The 20376-nt window shown below is 42.0% G+C and overlaps 1 protein-coding gene across 2 annotated transcripts in view; it reads left to right on the top strand.

The window, feature by feature from the left end:
- The window catches only part of RPAP1 (RNA polymerase II associated protein 1), a 71882-nt gene extending 54436 nt beyond the window's left edge, over positions 1 to 17446 (top strand). For both annotated transcript variants that reach the window (XM_089521909.1, XM_089521910.1), the window contains exons 19-25: positions 2045 to 2240; positions 4421 to 4570; positions 7868 to 8010; positions 9432 to 10236; positions 12144 to 12320; positions 13729 to 13785; positions 16991 to 17446. In XM_089521909.1, the coding sequence (XP_089378035.1) occupies positions 2045 to 2240; positions 4421 to 4570; positions 7868 to 8010; positions 9432 to 10236; positions 12144 to 12320; positions 13729 to 13785; positions 16991 to 17122 (1660 nt within the window). In that variant the 3' untranslated portion in view covers positions 17123 to 17446. The remainder of the gene's footprint in view (positions 1 to 2044; positions 2241 to 4420; positions 4571 to 7867; positions 8011 to 9431; positions 10237 to 12143; positions 12321 to 13728; positions 13786 to 16990) is intronic.
- Positions 17447 to 20376: the final 2930 nt, after the last annotated feature.

Consider the following 20376-nt stretch of genomic DNA (forward strand, 5'->3'; position numbering starts at 1 on the left):
TGCTCTGTATGAGAACAATTAGCTTGGATCAAGGCTCTGCTTTCAAAAATATAGAGCCATATTTCAAGCTTATTTAAATAAAACAAATTGTTGTTGTTTTAGTGCTTATTTTGTTATTCATGGTCAAAGTCTCTTTGATCTGTGGTGACACTATACAGTGGTACCCCGGGATACGAATTGCTCGCGTTACGAAATTTCCGGGGTACGAAAAAGTTAGATAGGAAAAAACTGTTCCGGGTTACGAAGATTTTTTCGGGTTACGAAATTTTTTTCGGCGCGAAATTCAAATCTGAAAGCGCGGCTAGCGGGCGGCTAGCGGCTTTCCAGCGCCTTTTCGGGTTGCGAAATTTATCGGGTTACGAACGGCGCCGCGGAACGAATTAATTTCGTAACCCGAGGTAGCACTGTACCTTAGAGACCTCTATGAATCCTAGACATCCAAAGCCCTGCTCAGGTCTTGCAAACTCAGAGCTGTGGCTTCTTTGATTAAATCAATCTACCTGTTGTACACCTTCTTCTCCTATTGCCTTCAACTTTGCCAAGCATTATTTCTTTTCTAATAGGTCATGTTGCCTCGTAATACAGCCATTCTAGGGACATTTCAGATTTGCTTTGCTTTTGAGAGGCTTGTTTGCTGTTGAACGTACTCATTCTCTTGGCAATCCATGATATCCATAGAACTCTACTCGAGCACTGCATTTCAGATGAGTTAGCTTTCCTCTTGTTAGCCTTCCTTTCGTTTTCACAACCATTAATAGAAACTAGAAATAGTATGGCATGGATTATTTTGTTTTCCTTGTTTGTTAGTAGACTTTTAAAAATAATTTGAATGAATTCTGTTTCTAAAGATTGAAACAACTTGGTTCCTAGTGGTTTATTTCCGAGCCTCTTCAGTTTCACTTTCTAAAATCATTGAAAGATGCTCCCTTGAAGTACCGTATATACTCGTCTGTAAGTCGCCCTCATGTATAAGTCGAGGGCAGGTTTTTGTGGTCAAACTTATGGATTTTGCCGTGACCTGTGGATAAATTGAGGGTAAAACTTGGAGGCTTCTTCAGTGTGTGTATGTGTGCATCTGGCAAGAGGTACTCTTAATTGAAGGTTTTTGCTTCAGCGTTTCAGCTTTCATTTCTTCCTTTACTCCCAGACAGCAGCAGGGGGACTCTGTCTGTTTGTTTAAAATCAATCAGTCACCCAGGGCTTTTTCTGCTTGACTCAAGAGAGAAAGAAAGTATTTTCCTGACTGCATGGGGAAATCTGAAAGCTGCTATCATATTACCATACTGACCCGTAAATAAGTCGACTTAGGATTTTGGGGTCAATTTTTTGACATAAATTTCTTGACCTATAGATGAGTATATATGGTAATATGTCAGTTTTTCTTTGACCCTGTTTCTGTCATCTTTTACTTTTCAACAATTTGAAGAGTTTCATCAGTTATCCAGTGAATTTTTTCTTCCCTTATGGCTATAGGGTTTTAGTATATTCTTTCCTGACAACATCTCTGGTTTCAGGTTCCCTGTGAGTTTGGCTTAGTTACAAATCTATGCTTACATCGTCTTTAAATTCTACATGTATGTTCTTGAGGTTGCATTTTGGCACTGGCACTAAATCAGTGGGAGATTTTCGATGAGTTTTAAGCTGCAGCCTTCTATATACTTACCAGGTTGCAAGTGTTATTGAACTATGTACGGTACTGCACTGTAATGCTGATGGGTCTTCAGCTGATTCATACCTATTTTAATTCCACCATATGGTGGAATTTAATTTCACCATATGGCAGATTTAAAATAGGTATGAATCAGCTGAAGACCCATCAGCGTTATAGCGCAGTACCGTCCATGAGTTCAGTAAAGGTTTCTACCTGGTAAGTACATAAAAGATTACCCCTTAAATTTATTCTCATTAAGTACAACTATTTTGCTTAGCTAGCCATGGGTTTACTGCATTTTTAAAAAATGAGATGCTTTTTTAACTCTCTAAAAGCAATTTCTTTGGTCATATCATTATAAATCCCCCCTCTCTTTTTTCCTTCATGATGCAGGCCATGCTCTGTTCTGTGCAATCCTTTGTCCTGCTTCTCAGCTCCAGAATCTCTCTCCAGCATTGTTTCTCTGAGCTGCACCGGAGGCAAGCCCCCAATGAGCTTAGTGGGTTCTAAATCACCTTTTCCATTCCTTACGGCCTTCCTTGTCCTGGTCAATAGCATCACTCATGCTCATAAAGGACTGGTTAGCAAGGTGAGTACTGGTACTTCCATGGCTTGTTCATGCTACTGCTACTGCTTTATCTGAATTATGCTTCAGTCCCTCTCCTATGGTTTGATAATTGCTGGAGGTGGGGATGTATTGGAGCACAAAGGGCTAAAGAATAAGCCTTGGTGCCTAGTCAAAAGGAGACATACAGGTTCATAAGCCACATTTATGCACCTCTGTGAAACTAATGGGACCTCACCCATTGGGGTCCCAGCCAGAATGCTAGGATGCTTTAGCCTTAGGATGCTAAGGACAAGATCAAAAGCGTCTCTTTTTGTAAAGCTTTAAAAGCTGCAGATAGGAGAGAATTCACTATTCTTCCTTTAAAAGCTATTGATTGTAAATTCTCCCAATAGACCAGGGATGGGGAAAGTATTGCCAGCAATAATACTTATAACTATAGTAATAGTTACTATAGTAATATAGTAATAGTTATTTTTCCCCACTTCTCCTCAAGGCTCAAGGTGGGGTACAGCACATTAAAATACAAACCCCATAAACTCACAGTTAAAATACAGAACTATGGCGGGTTACAGACCGCCCATTTGGGGCGGGCTGCACCCGCCCCTTTCCCCGGTGTATCGGGGCCTCAGCGGTTACACTGGCAGCCGCTGAGGCCCCAATCCGCCGCTTTCCGGGCTGCAGGGAAGCGGCAAAAGGCCGCTTCCCCGCAGCCTGAAAAGGGGTGTCCCTGGGGCTTCAAGCCCCAAGGACACCCCGTGGCGGCGGGGAGGAGGAGAAAGGGGCCACTTGGCCCCTTTCTCCTTTGGTCCGCTGGGTGCAGCCATCTGAAGGCTGCGCCCAGCAGACCAAACCAGGAAGGAGCTCCAAAATGGAGCTCCTTCCTGATCCGTGCTAAGGGCGCACTATGCACCCTGACACGGAGCGAGGACATCACGTCCGCGCTGCCCCGTATAGAGGCGGCACAGTCATGACATCCTCATGGTGGCAGCCGTGTGGAACGGCTGCTGCCATTTTGTGCGCGCACTATGGTTAGGGGGTGCGGAAGCACCGCCCCTTTCTAACCCTAATACGTGCTCTGCGCATACTTTCGTGCCCGTTTGTAACGGGCCTTAAAAACTATTAAAAATACACAGTTTTAAATGCAATCAGCATTTTCAGCTGTCATATCTTTTACGGTAGGTTATTCCACAGTCGGGGCAGCAGATGAAAAGGTTCTTTGGGAAACTGTTGTTAGGCTAGTCCTGGCTTGTTGAAGCAAACATTTCCCAGAGAATTGAGTGTAGAGGGAATGTACAGGAGAAGGCGATCCTGTAGGTAACCTGGACTCAAACCATGTAGGGCTTTGCCTATTAACTAGTTGGCAACCAGTGGAGTGATTTTAAGATTAGTGTAATGTGATCACTCCTGGCTATACCGGTAATCAGTCTGGGTGCCATATTCTGAGCCAGTTGGAGTTTCCAGACTTGGTAGCTCAATATATGGACAAAGGTAGCTCAATATATAGCACATTGCAGAGGTCCAGCCTTGAGGTTACCAGCACGTGCACTACCATCTTTAGGTCCTCTGATTCTAGGAAGGGGGCAGTTGGAATATCAGCCGAAGCTGATAAGGCACTCCTGACTGTCATATCTGTCTGAGCTGACATTTGGATGGACGGATCCAGGAGCATTCCCAAACTGTGAACACAGTCTTTCAGGGTATGTGTGACCCCATCCAGAACTGGTCGACACACCTCCAGCTCCAGATTAGTACCCTTGATAGTAAGCACCTCTGTCTTGTCTGGATTCAGTTTCAATTTGTTTTTCTTCTTTGAGTCCATTACGTCTTGCAAACATTCATTGAGAGGAGATACACTAGCCTTAGCTATAATGCTTCTTGTGCCTGCCCAACACCCTCTCAAAAATGTTATTGAAAAAGGTTCTGGAAAAAATTCCCCCAATGCATTTTCATGCTCCCAGGAGAGATGAGGGCATTTGAGGGGCAAAATGGAGGTTTGGTACAGCAGAGATGGTACAATCCCCAAAGATCCTTTGTGAGACCATTGTGGCCCCCCAAGTCCCATCATTTGTTCATCCCTGCCATAGAACATGAGAATGTTACAGTAACTGATTATATGACTGTAGTTTCAGCCTAATGGCAGGAACCAACTCAAGAAGATATTTTCTTTGGGTTCAAGTGTTGATAACTGCCTTTTTTAACAGTATGCTTCTATACTTGATGGAAAGGATCTAGAAAACTACCTTCTCCAGAGTTCAACCAATGGACCACCTTATCTAACACCTTCCTCTGTGTGGCTTTTGCGACATGAGTACCACTTTCAGTATTTTGTGCTTGCACTGGCTCAAAAACTGGTAAGCTCTCTGCTTCAAACATCTCTACAGGGTTGTTTATTTTATTTGCTAATTATAGATTCTGTGGAGGAGGGAGTTGGGAATGGAGGGTGGTGCGTGTGACTGGAGCTTCTTTAATAGAATCTGAGCCTAACTGATGCTCTTTGCTCTCCTCCCCAGCACACATGCACACATGTCCTTGTTGATATAGGAGCTGAGAAAAGAAAATGTGGTAATGGCATATCTGCCATCAATCTAATTCTATTCTTTATTATGCCCTAAACTTTCAACTGGTAAACAACACATGCTATGTATTGACTTAGTGTTAAATCGACAAAAGGGTTCCTGAAGACTTTTGAGGGGCACCCTAAAATGGTAATCATCAAAAAACCCCATGCTCAGTGTGGTGTCATAGGTATTAGCAAGGCTTCAAATGGTGGAAATCTTCCAGAGTCAAAGTATTCAGTACGAACAAGACCTCAGTGAAAGGTGAAGGAGCAGAGGAGGCTACTCCACTGGAAATGGTTGAGCCTCAATGGCATTGGAGACACCCTTCCTTTTGCCAGGAATTGTGTACTTGCTAGGACTGAACATCCATCCTACAGTGACATGCAAAAGGTTTCACCTCCTTTGACTTTTTTTGTATTATAACTTTGAACTTAAATGGCTTCAATTACCACTTGATGTATGCAAGATGCTCAAAATTGTGAAGCAACTAGATGCTAGGGCACAAAAGTTGATTAAACAAAAATAGACTGGCATTTGTTAGTTACTTAAGTATTCACTCCCTCTACTCCAGTCGATACTTGGTAGAAACCCCTTTGACAACAATTGCAGCTTATAGTGTCTGTAAACTTTGCTCACCAGGATCCCTAATTACTGCCCATTCTTCTTGACAAAGTTGCTCTTGCTCTTTCAGGTTGAATGGAGACTATTAGCATACAACCACCATCAAATCTTGCCATAGATTTTGAGTTGGATCAAAATTGAGGCTTTATCTGAGTCTTTCTGAAACATCTGGGTTCCCATTTTTAAACATGTCAGTAATAGTTGGGTTCTTGTCCTACTGACCCTCTGCCCCAGTCCAGGTCACTTGCAGGCTAAAGCAGGTTTTCCTTTAGAATTTCCCTGAATGTGGCTCCATTTATCTTGCTGTCAGTCTTGACAAATTTCCTAGTCCATGCCAAGTAATGGGCCTCAACAGACAGGCCAAAATAAAGCTGCTTTGGGTCACTTTGGAGCTATGCTGTTTAAATGACCCACATATCTTAAGAGGCCAGAAGCTGCTCCAAAGCTGCGCTCCAGTCCTTAGGACTTGAGCGTGGCTTTGAAATCGCTTCTGGCCTCTTAGGATGCATGCATCATTTAAACAGCATACCTCCAAAGTGACCTGAAACAGCTTTATTTTGTCCTGTCTGTTTGGGCCCTAATATTTGTAGACTTAAAATGGGATTTTGTTTCAGAATTAGATTTCTTCTTGTCACTCCCATATACCCAAGGGATGTTCATTCTTGGGATATTTTTTAGTAACTCAACTCTAGGTGCGTATGCTTAACTTTATCCTTGACTTGTTTGGATATCACCTTGATCTTCATGACTCTGTGTTGGTAGATATGTTCTCCAGCAAAAATCTGGGGCCTTCCAGAAACAGATTTAATCTGAGGTCATGTGGCACTAGAGTTACATGCATGTAGTTTCCATTCAACTACTTATGTGACTTCTGGAGGCACTGAGTTACAGCAGAGGTTGTCTAGGTGCATCCCAGCAAAGGGAGTGAATACTTTTGCAGCCCAAAAGTGGCCGTTTAATTTTGTTTATTTAACTTTTGTTAAATAATTTGTATTTTATTTTAAAACAATAAAAATAATTTGTACCTTCACAGCATTGCGTATTTAGTGTGTATCAAGTGATAACTCCACCTCGCTCCACCTTACATCTCAGGTGGATGCAACGGTCAGGAGCACCTGTTATCAACTTCGGTTGATATGCCAGCTGCGCCCCTACCTGGGCCAGGGGGACCTTGAAACAGTAGTACATGCTCTGGTAACGTCTCGATTGGATTTCTGCAATGCGCTCTACATGGGGCAACCCTTGTACCATACTCGGAAGCTGCAATTGGTGCAGAATATGGCAGCAAGATTGGTCATTGATACTTCCAGGACCAGTCATATAACACCAGTCCTCAAAGACCTTCATTGGCTGCCTATTCACTTCCGGGCGCAATACAAGGTGTTGGTTATTACCTATAAAGCCCTAAATGGCTTGGGCCCAGGGTACTTGGAGGACCGCCTCTCTCCATACAATCCGCCCCGCACACTTAGGTCTGCCGGGAAGCAATTGCTAAGAGTCCCAGAAGCGAGATATTCCAGCACTAATCAGAGGGCCTTCTCCATCTCGACCCCTAGGCTCTGGAACTCGCTTCCCGGCGAGCTTTGTTCGGCCACCTCACTGGACCAATTTAAAAAGGGGTTAAAAACACACCTGTTCCAGCAGGCATATCCCTAATGCCCCCGAAGTACTCCCCTCTCCCCTCTCAGCAGCACTGTAATGCTAGCTGGTGTTATTTGTATTGTATTGTGTATTTGTGATTTTATTTTGAGGTTTTACTGTGTATAATGTTGTGATGTATTTTAACATGTTGTTACCTGCCTTGATCACTGGAAAGGCGGGCTACAAATAAAATTTTAATTATTATTATTATTATTATTATTATTATTATTATTACTATTTGAGCTTAACACATTTCAGTTGTGCAGTTTGTAGTACACATGTTGCCCTTGGAAATTCCAGTAGGACCTCCATGGAACCCTCCAAATCCGTGTGTGTGTGTGAGAGAGAGACAGAGAGAGAGAGAGAGAGAGAGAGACTGGATTGCTGAAATACGCTGATGAAGAGGGGCTACAAGTCCCTTCATCCCTCATAATAACTTGTGCAGATGGGAGTCACATGCATCCAATAACACATGGAATGCTACACATTCTCCAGCCTTACATTAACCAGAAGGTGGAAATGGATGCTGGCATTCTAGGCATACCTCACATTTGAAAAACCAAACTTTCTATCTTGTTTTTTTCTTTTGCCAGACTAAGCACAGGGAGTTGTGCACACAGTTGTACTGTGTTATGCTGATTTGGAGTTGTGTGGTACTGTGAAACTCTAGGGGGAATGAGTGCTGAAACTACATGCACCTGGATAAACATTGTCTCCTGTTGCAACTTGACATAGAATATCTTGTAATGTCCTTACCCTGCTTGTATATTCCTGAAAGCAGAAATGATTGTAACACTATTATATACTAAATTTTTGTTTCCTATGCAGGCAGGTACTTGTCCAGCTTACAGACAGCATGCTTCGCTCCATCACCGTGTTGCCATGGCACTGTTAAGTCGTTTGTTGCCAGGCAGCGAGCACCTGGCTCATGAACTCCTATTGGGCCTTGTTTTCAATCCCAAACTGATTCCGTAAGTTTCACTCACACCCCCCACCCCTCAATTACTTACAACGAATAATCCTTTTCTAGAATTTAGGTGGGTTGTGGTGAAATCATTTAGGAAAGAAAGAAGGAAAGAATTTCCAAAGAGTTATGTTAAAGTGCCTTCATAGAAATCTAGGTCTAGACTGTTCTAAGTCTGCTGTTGACATATACATCTCTGCTTTTGACATGAAGCAAAATTGTATTGTCATTGCATTGCACTGAAGCATAAATGCTGCTATCTTGTTTGTTTGCTTGTTTGTTTAGAGTATTTCTACCCTGTCTTCAGCCTCAAAGGCTCTAAGAGCAGCTTACATATTGTTAATTGTGACAGGCTTGCAGTCTAAATAGGACAGGATACCAAAGGAAAAAGGAATGGCAGTGGGAGAGGAGATCAAATCCAACCAATATGGCTTTTCTCTGCCTCTGAGACTAGGGCAGTGACAGTTAGGATGGTGGGAAAATCTTTCATCTGCTTCTGTATCTACGCATGATGGAGCTGTGCCAGAGAGAGAGAAGAAGCAGGCACAGCTCCATCATGCCCAGGAGCAGATGAGGGGGCCTTCCTCTATCCCAAATCCCACTATCCTGGCCTCAGAGAGGGAGAGGATAGTGGGATTTGGGATAGAGGAAGGCCCCCTCATCTGCTCCTGGGCATGATGGAGCTGTGCCTGCTTCTTCTCTCTCTCTGGTGCCAGGGCAGTTGCCTTTGGGATGGAAGGAGGCCCTTTCATCTGCCTCTGGCCCCAGGTATGATAGAGTTGTGTCCACCGCTTCTCTCCCTCTGATGCCAGCGCAGTGGCAGTCAGAATTTCTTTGCAAAGCTATGAGGATTTTTATAGATCTCCAAACCTATTTTATTGCTTCTTCATTGCTTTTGTGTAAAGTTCCTCTGCAGTGTGAAAGATTTCACCTCTTCCCCTCCCCTTGGATGTTTCCTATGATTATGGTTATGATGATGGTGTGGCTGTTGTCCTTGTCACGATCATCATCTGTTCCCCATAACTGGGGCTTAAGGTGGCTTAAAGAAATTAAAGCAGAAATGGGAATAAGGCCTTAATTTAAATGTAGCAAAGCAGAGGTAAACCAAGAAAAAGATTTGCCTGCAGTATGAGAACTAAGGAAGATGTAAATACTGCCCAAACCCAGCATTTCTCTACTGCCCAGCATACGAGTCAGTCTCAGCTGAAATATGGAGAGCTGGGTTTCATCCTGACCTGTGTTGAAACCTTTCCTTCAGCTCTCTTCTATTTACATAACTTCTCTGTAACATTTCCCTGATTGGATTCACATGGATTGGATTGGATTCCCTGCAGTCATACTGTACCTGGCCAGTAATATGTATCTTATCTATCTATCTGCTTTGTAAAGAAAGCATCAATGTTTATCACGTTTCCTTCTTTTTTACAGAGAAGGCAAAGCAGGGGGACCTGAAGCTGCTGATTTCTCAGACCTTCTGCACTTGGGCTCAAAAGCAAAGCCAACACAACCAGGCTCAGCAGCTATCCGTTCTTCACTCCCTAGTCGTGGTGCCTTATTGGAGGAATCATACAGCTATCTCCCACTTATCCAGGACTGCTACCTCTCCCATTTTGTTTACTTGGAGCCTGCTCTAGTTCGTTCCAGAGATCTTTATCAAGGACGAACTCATCTTATCCACTCCTTGCTTCTTCCTGAGGCCAAAGGGTCCATCCTACCTTCTGATTGGCCATTCCTTCCTCTGATCAGCCTCTATAACAAAGTGACTTGTACAGAACCACAGCAGGCTGTGCTGCCCTCTCTTCATGTGGATCTAGTGAACACTGTCACTCGGAACCTGCAGTGGGTCCTTCTCTTGGAAACGTGGAGAGCTAGAGTCCTTCAGGGCATCTCAGCGGCAGCCAAACTTGCAAGACTGATGTGTGTCTTCCTTATAGGCAACGATTTGTTCCTGGAAGGGCCTGTCCATTGCTATACTGCTGCTCTCCTCTCACATTACTGCCAGTCCAAAGTGTTAGACTCCTTGAACTTGGATGCTCCTCTCCCCGGCTTAGCTTCTTTTCATGACCTCTACATCAACTTCCTGGAACATTTTGAGAGTGTTTCCTTTGGAGACTCTCTCTTTGGAATCTTTGTGCTTCTTCCTTTGCAAAGGCAGTTTAGTGTTCAGCTAAGGATGGCTGTCTTTGGAGAGCACACGGGCACCTTGAGGGCACTGGGAGTTCCACTCCAGCAGGTATGTCTCATGTCTGTTGTTTGAGGTTCATTCAACTACACCCAATTTGAGATTCACTCAACTGTTTACCCATGAGTAGTGCTGTGAAGGTTATGGGGGTGCATGAATATCTTTCTGCTTGGTATGAAAACTCTTGAGTCTTTTAAGCATTCAAGTCAGAGGTGTTCCACAGAGCAGAGTTGGAAAGGTTACTTTTTTAGATTGCAACTGGGGGGACATGCTGCCTGGAGGATTCTGAAAGTTGTAGTCCAGAAAGTAAGCCCTATTTCATACATGCAGAAAAGCCTCATCCACCTGATCCCAAGATTCCTTGAGAAAAAGAATCTGAAACTGGGGAGCATCCTATGAAATCTATAGAAGAAACTGGAGACAAAAATGTAATCTCAGAGCCACTGGCAATAATCTTTGAGAATTTTGGAGAACAGGAGAAGTCCCAATAGACTGGAGGAGGGCAAATGTCCTCATCTTCAAAAAGGGGGGGGAAAAAGAGGATCCCAATAATTATTGCCTGATTAGCCTAACTTCAATACCAGGAAAGATTCTAGAGCAGGTAATTAAACAGAGAGTCTGTGAACATTAAAAAAATAATGCCATAATCACAAAAAGTCAAAAGAACTGAGTTTCTGAAAAACAAGTCAGGCCAGACTAATCTGATATCTTTTTTAGTAAAATTACCATCATGGTAGGTGAAGGAAATGCTGTGGATATAGCATATTTTAATTTCAGAAGGACTTTGACAAGGTCTCCCGTGATATTTTTGCAAACAATCTAATAAAATGTGGGCTAGACAATGGAACAGTTAGGTGGGTTTGTAATTGATTGGCCGGCTGAACCCAAAGGGTGGTCAGCAATGGCTTTTCTTCATCCTGAAGAGAAGTGACCAGTGGGGTGCCACAGTGCTGGCTCCAGTGGGGGCAACAGAAGTTGTCATCACTCCTGACAATAAAAAATAAATAAGCAAAATGTTCTTTAAAATCCTAATGCTCTGATTGTACAAACCCTGGTCTTGGTAAAAGGGCATCTTGTAAGGTTGGGGCGGGCTTAGCCCTACTCCCAATAGGCTTATTTGCTCCAGTTGTAGTCACAGGCTCTCTAATGAACTGTAAACTTGACTGCTGAGTGCTGCATCATCAGTGGACCAATGTTGGTTCCACTGTATGCCCTGATTCACTTTGTCCTGGGCAATAATCCCAAACTTTCATGCATTTGCACAATGTGACCTAAGGCCTTGATTAGTTCAATTTGTTTTAGATCTCTGGGTAAGGAGATTATATCTCATATTCCTGCAGCCATAACATTAGCCTTGAGTTATATAGCCAGTGGTGGGAGCCATGTTCCATCCAAATGTTGCAAAACATCAAGTTCCAGTAGCCCTGGCCAACATCAGATATGAAGATTTGAGAGTCACAGTCTAACAGCATTAGCAGGGATGCTTTATTCCCATCCTTGATGTGGGAAGTCATTCATGGGCAGCTTTGAGATTTGGCTTTAGGGTAACATCAAAAACTTGGAGACACAGGGATCTACAGTATGTATTACTGGCTCCCAAAGGAACTCCAAAATAGTCCTGCAAGATCTATGATCAGGGAACAGGCAATGGCAGTGGAAGGGGCCAGCAAGGAGTATTTGCAAAAAGGAAAGGCTAGAGCTGCAATTGGCTCCTAGAACCACTTTGGATATGCTGCATGGAATAATTCACCATTACCAGGGCCACTGTGATCTTGCTGCATCTCAGTCCTGCACTCAGGCAGACTCGCATACAGTACCTTGCTATCCAGCATGGTCCCTTCAGTGCTCCCTACCCATGGCATTTTTCCTCACTCACTCCTCTAATAAATATGGATCAAACTCTTTGCATAACTTGGTATTTTAAACAGAGTGTTTTTTCTTTCTTGGCTTTGTTTTAGTTTCCCTTACCTCTGGAGAAGTACCTTTCCCCCACTGAGGACAATCTCAGCCTCTTAAGACAGTACTTCCAGACCTTGGTTACAGGTACCTTGCAGCAGAAGTGGTGCCCTATTCTTTATGTGGTTGCTGTGGGCCACATCAACAGTTTCATTTTCTCCCAAGACAGCACTACACAGGTATGTGATCATCTTTCAAAGCGGGACCATAGTGCTGCCTGTTCTTCCACCAACTGTGCAGTGCACACACTATCATCCCTGTTTTGTTATCTCCTGCCCGGGGTAGTGTGAACACCAATTGAGATTTCTGTCAGAAGATTATCTATTATTATTATTATTATTATTATTATTATTATTATTATTTTATATGGTGCTGTAGATTTACACAGCGCTATACATAAAATCGATAAAATTTTCAAGTGTTAACATGGTTTTCAAATGGATTTTGAAAAATATAATAAACAGAAAGGGTAGCATCATTGTGAGGTCTGTCTTTAAAGAAAATTTGAAAATTTCCATTTATTCAGAATGCATTTCCCAAAGTTTTGTCCAGGTTCAGTAGATCAGATTGTATTGTGTCGGCCATATGCTTCAGTGGTTGCCTGTTGATTTCTGGGCTCAGTTAAAGGTGCACATTTTACCCTCATTCAAAGCTATTTAAAACTTCAGAAAAATTGCTGCCTTCCACATGAATATGCCACAAAAAAGTTTGCTCTGCTTCATAATGCTTTGGATTGTGATTTTTGCAGTAAAAGTAGAATTGCATTGTGAATGGATGCTTGAAGAGATCTGGCGTACGATAATCTGTCTGGGCACATTGGGTTGTGTTCAATGGTTCTACAAGTGAGAGGCCAATAGTGCAACTGATCTCATCCTTTGCTGCTATTGTGCTTCTCGAAGTCGAGTCTGGAGAGACAAAGAACTTTAGTGAACCTTGTAGGTTGTGTTGTGGTAAGCTGCACTGGAGGAGAAGAAGTGCCAAACAAAGAGTGGAAGCATCTTGCACTAGCAGAGCTTCTAATTGGTTCCCATTGCTTTTTTTCTCCTGGCAAAATACAATAATGCTAAGCCCTGTTGTGTAACTCAGCATGCCTTGTAACATTTTAGCTGTGCCACTAAAATTAGGAGTATGGGAATACACCTGTGATTTGAACAACCTTTGGAATTATTCTCTGCCTTATCCTGGTTGCAGTGAAATATTTCAGAGGTTTCTGGGTTGCAGCTTCTGGCTTTCTTTCCTTTACCATGAAGTAATTGGTTCTTATAAGGATGGATGCAAAGTGATTTAATATAATCCTTCATGGACCAGGTTATCCATTAAACATGCCAGTCAAAAGCTAACATGACAAGAAACTGATCCAGAAGCAACAACCTCAGAAACAAGATGTCACTGGTTTCTCTTTGCAACCCAGGCTCTTCACTTGAAATAGGAAGAGGTTGTTATGAAGGGTTTTGGGATTTCGGAATTTCTAGATTCATCATTGCCATGAGAGGTATGCTTCTGTTGGGAGGACTGAAAAGTTCCTATCCTTTGAAAACAAATAGAAAAGATGCCTGAAATCTTATGTCGTCTCATTTTTTTTTTAAGGAAGTTGACACTGCCCGAAAAAATATGCTGCAGACAACCTGGCTCCTGGCAGATGAGGTAGGCTGTCTGCATTAACCTCTCAACACCAGTGTTGTTGTATGTTTAGCAGGGCACTGAATTATTACATCTCTCTCATAGCTCTCTGAAAACATGTCTACATAGAATGTATACTTGGGGTTAGATATGCATAGGGAACTAATAGGATCTTTGAAACTAACAAAGGTTCTATTTATTATTATTATTATTATTATTAAACTTTATTTCTAAAGCGCTGTAATTATACACAGTGCTGTACAAAGACAGTAAAATTAAGGAATATATAAAAGCCTGCCCGAGGCGTATACTCTAAAAGTAATAACAATTGGATAGAGGAATAGATAAAATTGCAATATAGGAAAGAAAAAACAAGTTAAAAAACATCAGATATAAAAGCAAATGACATCAAACATTCTACTACATCCCTTTGCATACTGATTTTTCAGACTAACACATTCTATCACCATGGGGTTAGATATGTTAATTCAGCCCATTTTGTGCTTATTTTCCATACATACATAGGGAACCCTTGTGACATAGAGGTTAAATGCTGGTACTGCAGCCACAGTGTTGTGAGTTTAATCCCAGGCAGGGCTCCAAGGTTGACTCAGCCTTTCATTCTTTTGTAGGTTGGTAAAATGAGTACCTAGCTTGTTGGGGCAATTGGCTTACAGATTGTAAACTGCTTAGAGAGTGCTCACTATTAAGCAGTATAGAAATGTAGATGCTATTGCTTGCTATTGCTACATAGCCCATTTTCTACTTCATGTACAAAAATGAAAAAAGCATAGTTTCTAAGGGGGTGGCACATTCCACGTGAGAGAACATTAAGCAAAACCATGTAACTCTGCACTTTTCTTAACGTCCTACTGTTCTAGGTTAGTGCTAATGTGCCAGACTGAAAACACCTCAGATGTAAGCATGCATCCATTGTGTATATATCAGCCAGGACCCTAATCCAGTTACTATGTTATCCTTTTTTCTATGGCCACTGCACACACATACTAAATGTCTTTAAGTGAATGTGAGGAATTATTTGTGCATGGAATGCCTCCTTGCATCTGCATGGAAAATTTAAAACTATATGTGTCAGTATCACACGCGTCGATCCCACAGTTGGATGCAGCGATAGCCAGTTCACTTGACAATGAAGACTTGTTATGCAGTCTTCCCATTGATTGGATTTAACAGTACACTGGAATCTTGCAACACTACCACATTTTTCCTGAGGTCTACTGTAGCAGGCATGTAACACCCCTATATCTTTAGACTGCAGGACTGAAGGTTCTTTGCTATTTGTTAGCTAAATCTGTTATCTGTTTGGAGATCCCTTTATCACTGTCTAGTCACCTGGGCTCCCAACCCTTGAACCATGGTAAAGTACAAAGAGGCAGAGTTAGCATCAACTGTTAAGCACTATTAAGTTTTGGAATTGCAGGATATTAATATGGGCGAGTGAACAGGTTCTCTGTTATTCTTTTTCACTTTTAAAAATTATATACAACTCATGGATATACAAATATACACTCACCTCAGGGAGAAACATAGTCTCTCCAGTGTCTAGGCACATTACATCTTGTTAACTGTACATTGCATTGCAGGTAAGGCATCATAATAATATGATGACCTAACACATATACCATCTGTGGAGGAAATGCACAGGCATCCGTGGGAATTAATATTCATGGGTATTGCTATATGCATAGTAGCAGCCTTTATACAGTGAGCTCACGCCATAAGCGGGCTTGCTATAGGTGGCTTTCAGCTTATTCTGAAGCCACGTAGCAAATAGGAGAATGGCACGTGCGCATGGCCGTGGTGCCAGCACGAGCCCCATTATGTCCAATGGGGCTCAAGCATGCACACTTTTTGCCTTACGCGGGGGGGGGGGTCTGGAACGGATCCCCTGCGTAAGGCAAGGGCCCACTGTATATCTGTAAATATCCACAACGGATATTCATTGTTCATAATGGGCATCTAGCTTGATAAGAATGATATCTAGTTTATTTGAGAGTACAAGTTCTTTCTTATCAGCATGGTCTGGATCTTATAAGTTGGGAACAGCTTTATCAGCGTAAGAGTTGTTATAAAACAACTGTCTTGATACATAGGAGACTGACACTTTGGTCAGTCTGGCTTCTTTTTCTCCCGAGCCAGTTTTACATCCTTCCCAGCCTCCAGTCATCCAATCAACTCAGAGATCTTTACTAGTTTCCACTTATGTAAACAATGTTAATTTGTTTATATGAACATTTATTCTCTTCCAATCAGACCAAAGATCTTAGTGGTCTTTCCTCTCTGACAGGTCACCTGGAGACCAGTGGTTCCTGGTGGCCTTCCAGCAGATTGTATCGGCCATCTGACACTAGTAATCCTTTGTAGTTAGTTGGGTTCATTATGACTCAGTTAGCCTGGTACAGACAGGCCCTATGCTGTGTGCCCATGACGTGCTAAGGTTGCTTGGGGGTGGGGTGTACACACGCCCGCAACCCTAGCACATCATGGGCATGCTGCAGCTGCATAGTACCATCCAGATGGTGTGAGCAGCAATGACGTGCCAGCAGCGCAGCCTCCAAACAGGGCTGCGCTGCTGGGACATCATCGCACCGTTTCTGGTGCTTTGGGGCGGTGGAAGTGCACTGTGCAATTTGGTTGCTGCAGAGCAAAGAGAGGCACCAGGGAGGTGCTTCTTTTTGGTGCTCTGTACCGTGCCTTATTTATATTGTTTCAATCCATTCCTTCATAATGCCAGTAATTCATATTGTTATTATGGCATAATTGAAAGTGTACTGGCAGGGCATTTGCCATATTTCCAGGACAGGTTACCTGAAACTCAGTATTTCTGTTATTGCAGCATTGTTAAGATGGAAATTTCCTTGCCAACATAATAAGCGACTGCTCCTGCCAGTACAGTTTGGATTGTGCTGTACTGTAGTAACAATATGAATTACTGGTATTGTGGATGATGTGGTGGCAGTAAAAGAAAATTGTTCAAATATTTCTCATACACACACACACACACACACACACACACACACACATCATCATCATCATCATCATATTACTTCTAGTAATTTACATTGAGAAGAGAGCCCAAATATTTCCTTGGCTGAACAAAACCAAAACATATAGTCTAGAAAGACTTATAGTCTTTGGAGTATACTGGAGTATAATGGAAATTTGATTTGTTTTTCTATCACACTGAATTTCCTCATACTCTTTTCAGGCACTGAAGAGACATCTTCTCTACTACAAATTGCCAAATAAAGACAGCCCATTGGGGTTTGACCTTTATGAAGAGCTTCCTGCCATTCGACTGAAATACCTGTGTGATGTGACTAAGACAGAACATAAGTGACAAACCCGTTGAGAAGAATCATGGCAACTGACTGGAGATCTGAGGGGCAGTTCTGTGAAGATTTCAGAAAAGTCTGGTCACTACCTGGTTGGTTGCTTGAGCCTGCCAGAAGTCTCTGTACTGTCAGCCTTAGACTGTCTTGATTTTGCAAGAACCTTAGATTATTGTTTTATTTCCTGTCTCTAGGCGGTTTTCACAAAAACTTTAAAAAGTGGGAAAAATAGAGAAACAATTATATGTACCAACATAGAAGACTAATGATTTTTAAAAAATATTTTATTATGATTTTTAAAAAGAAAAATAAAATATGGTAGTAATATGGGATATTTTCAATATGAACACTTAATTTTCACACCTTGACTGAAATGCTAGCCTGAGAAGCAGGATTATATTTATCTGGAAGACAAATGTCTAAATTTAAAATGTTCAGGAAAGACCAAAATCCAGTTCTTAGTCTAAACTATCCAAACTATAGTAGATCCATTTAATTGGGGTGAAACAGACAGGCAGGAAGGGACAGCTTGAAACCGCCCCTTCTGAAGATGGATTGCGGCTGCGGCAACCACACACCATGGCCCCAATCTGCCTTGAAGCTGGCCCCAAAAGAAGCGGCAAAGATCTGCTCCTTTTGGAGTTAGAAAAAAGCCAACTTTTGCAGCTCTGCTGCAGCTCGATGGTGGCTTCAAGTTACTTCGGTGGCATGCAGCATATAAACATTGTGCCTCCAGAGCATCTTGAAACCGCCCACATCTGGGCAGCCAGGCACCTTCACGCTGGCTTCAAGGTGTCAGAGCGTGTGGCATGTAAATGCTGTGTTCTGATGACACCAGGGAGTGGGTTTTTTCATATGTCTGTTCAGGCCCTTAGTGAAACTTATTTCGATGGTGACTTACCAAGTTCCCATTGATTCAGTGGAGCTATTCTAGTTAGGGCTAACAATCAATGCAACTCTGCAAAATTGTTCTTGAGATAATGATTTGCAACTTACATACGTGCTGGATTACACCTGCCATCATCCCCATGCTTCCTGTGGTGATGAGAGTCATAGGTCATTGTGTCTGAAGGGTGCACTTAACATGTTTTCTTGATGAAGCTGGTTGAACTTTGATTACAAGTGTCCTTGAGCACTTGTTGGAATCCTCTCTGTAGAAATGAACATCTCTAGGAAAAGATCTGGGTTATATTATCTCTGCGATGCTGGCATTTCACAAATGTGGAGAGAAGAGCTGTGCATGTTGAGTACTCAGAATTGTACTCTAACACACAGTGATAATAGTCCAGAAAGTGTTTACCATTTGACACGACTCCTTATATGACAAGGCAGTGAAGTATAGAGTTTGTGTCTTGAGTCCTAGTTTTGTAGGGAAAGGCAGGGTGCAGACACAGGTGTGAGAACCAAGGTAGTATAGTGGTCTGAGTAGTGGATTTGGATTCCATGAGACAAGGGTTCAAATCCTTGCTCAGCCATGGAAACCTGTTGGGTGAGGTAGTACGTGACTATCTCCAATCCTTGGAAGAAGATCTCCTTTGAATAAATCTCCTTTAAATAAATAATTCAAAGAAAGCTCTAGGATACAATTGCCATAAGCCAGAGTTAACATGGCCTATAACAAACCTAAGTCCTGCAGCTGTTCTGTGCCAGACATCTTACAAAACTACATTAGAAGTTTTCATCTTTTTATAAAGCCACCTGCTTCTCCCTCTCCCCCTCTCTGTCTCCCTGCATTAGCTGTTTTTTCTCTCTTTATTTTTGTAACCTCATTATTTTTAATAAAGTTATCATTTGCAGAACAGGATGTTTTGGCAGCTGCAACCACTATTGAAGGGAAAGAGAAACAAGTGTACGATTAGTTTTTGGAAAGGCAAACTGCAAGAAGTGGAGCACCCATGATCTAAAAGCTTGCCTAGAACTGCCAACTGCTGGGGTGAGGCGCAAATAATTTTTATGCAAGCAAAGATTCATGGTCAGGTTACAAGCCTTCTCTTTGATCTTTCCAAGATTAAAATTGAGAAAATGTGTGAATGACATGTGCATTTTTTTTCAAGGACCTTCGAGTACAATTAGTACACTAATTTTCACAATTATAAGCTGTAAGCTGTTCTGCTTCCTGGTATTCCTTACCATTAGATGCATGGAATATAGTTGTTTTGGGTGCTAGAAATAAGACCTATCAATCTGCTATCAGGACTGAAAGACCAGGCCATTTTCATAGCCATGATCTTCTATAAAACATTCTAGAAATGCTGTATTTCTTTATTGCTCTGTAAGCTCCGGTGCCTTGGCAATCTGCAAAGCAGAGCTACATGCAGAAACCTTCCAGGGCTACAAATCAAAGCTCATTTCACTGTAAAACCTTCCTGGACTTTAAACAAATAGCTTGGAACCTTGCTAAAAGAACTCTTCTCTATATACATACCTGCCCAAGCTTTGACATCTGTTGGTGAGAATTTCTCTGCCAAACAACATAAGCAATGCACTATGTTGGGATATGGATGACCTTCCCTGCTGTGGCATTCTGGTTGTGGAATACAACTCTTGGAGGTCCAATTGGCTCTCCACTATATGTTTTGAGGCACAGTGTCTCAGACCATGACAAAAAGGATGAAGGGAAGGGGAGAGAGAAATAAGTATGGCAGCACCTTTAAGACTAATTAGTTTTTTGTTTTTAGCATGATCTTTTATGGATATAAACCCAGATGCAGTACCAAGTGGTATTAAGGCTTCAGGAATAAAGCATATTTATAAATTTAGAAGTGCTTAATATTATACACTGTATACATTGAAACAGAAATCCACACCAGTCACCGAGTAGTTTTCAAAGAAATGCAGAACTGAGTAGTAAGGCCTCAGGTGTAAAGCATATTTATAAATGCATCTGAACAAGTGCATTTATATCCACAAATTTCGTGCTAAAACAAAAACCAGTTAGTATTAACAGTGCTTTCATCTTTCTTTTTCCCCCTTTCCTCCCTTCTTTTTATGCTACAAAAGACTAACATGGCTACATCTTTGAAAACTACTCAGAACGTGACAGTAAGTAGTATGGATTTCTTTTTCAGTGTATGCCATGTGTACCATTAAGCACATCTAAAAAGTTATTTTAATTGGTTTAAATTGTTTTGAATTTTCCAGTGTGGTTTTATTACATGTAAGCTACCATGAGATCTTTGGCTATAATGGGGATTTACAGTGTCTTGCAGAAGCACAGTATGATCCCTGTTATTCCCCAGGGGAGATGTTCCCAGACTTATTA

This window comes from Sceloporus occidentalis, unplaced genomic scaffold (genome assembly GCF_023333645.1).
Source record: "Sceloporus occidentalis isolate IW3139 unplaced genomic scaffold, rSceOcc1.0.p SCAF_4, whole genome shotgun sequence".
In the NCBI taxonomy this organism is placed as follows: domain Eukaryota; kingdom Metazoa; phylum Chordata; class Lepidosauria; order Squamata; family Phrynosomatidae; genus Sceloporus; species Sceloporus occidentalis.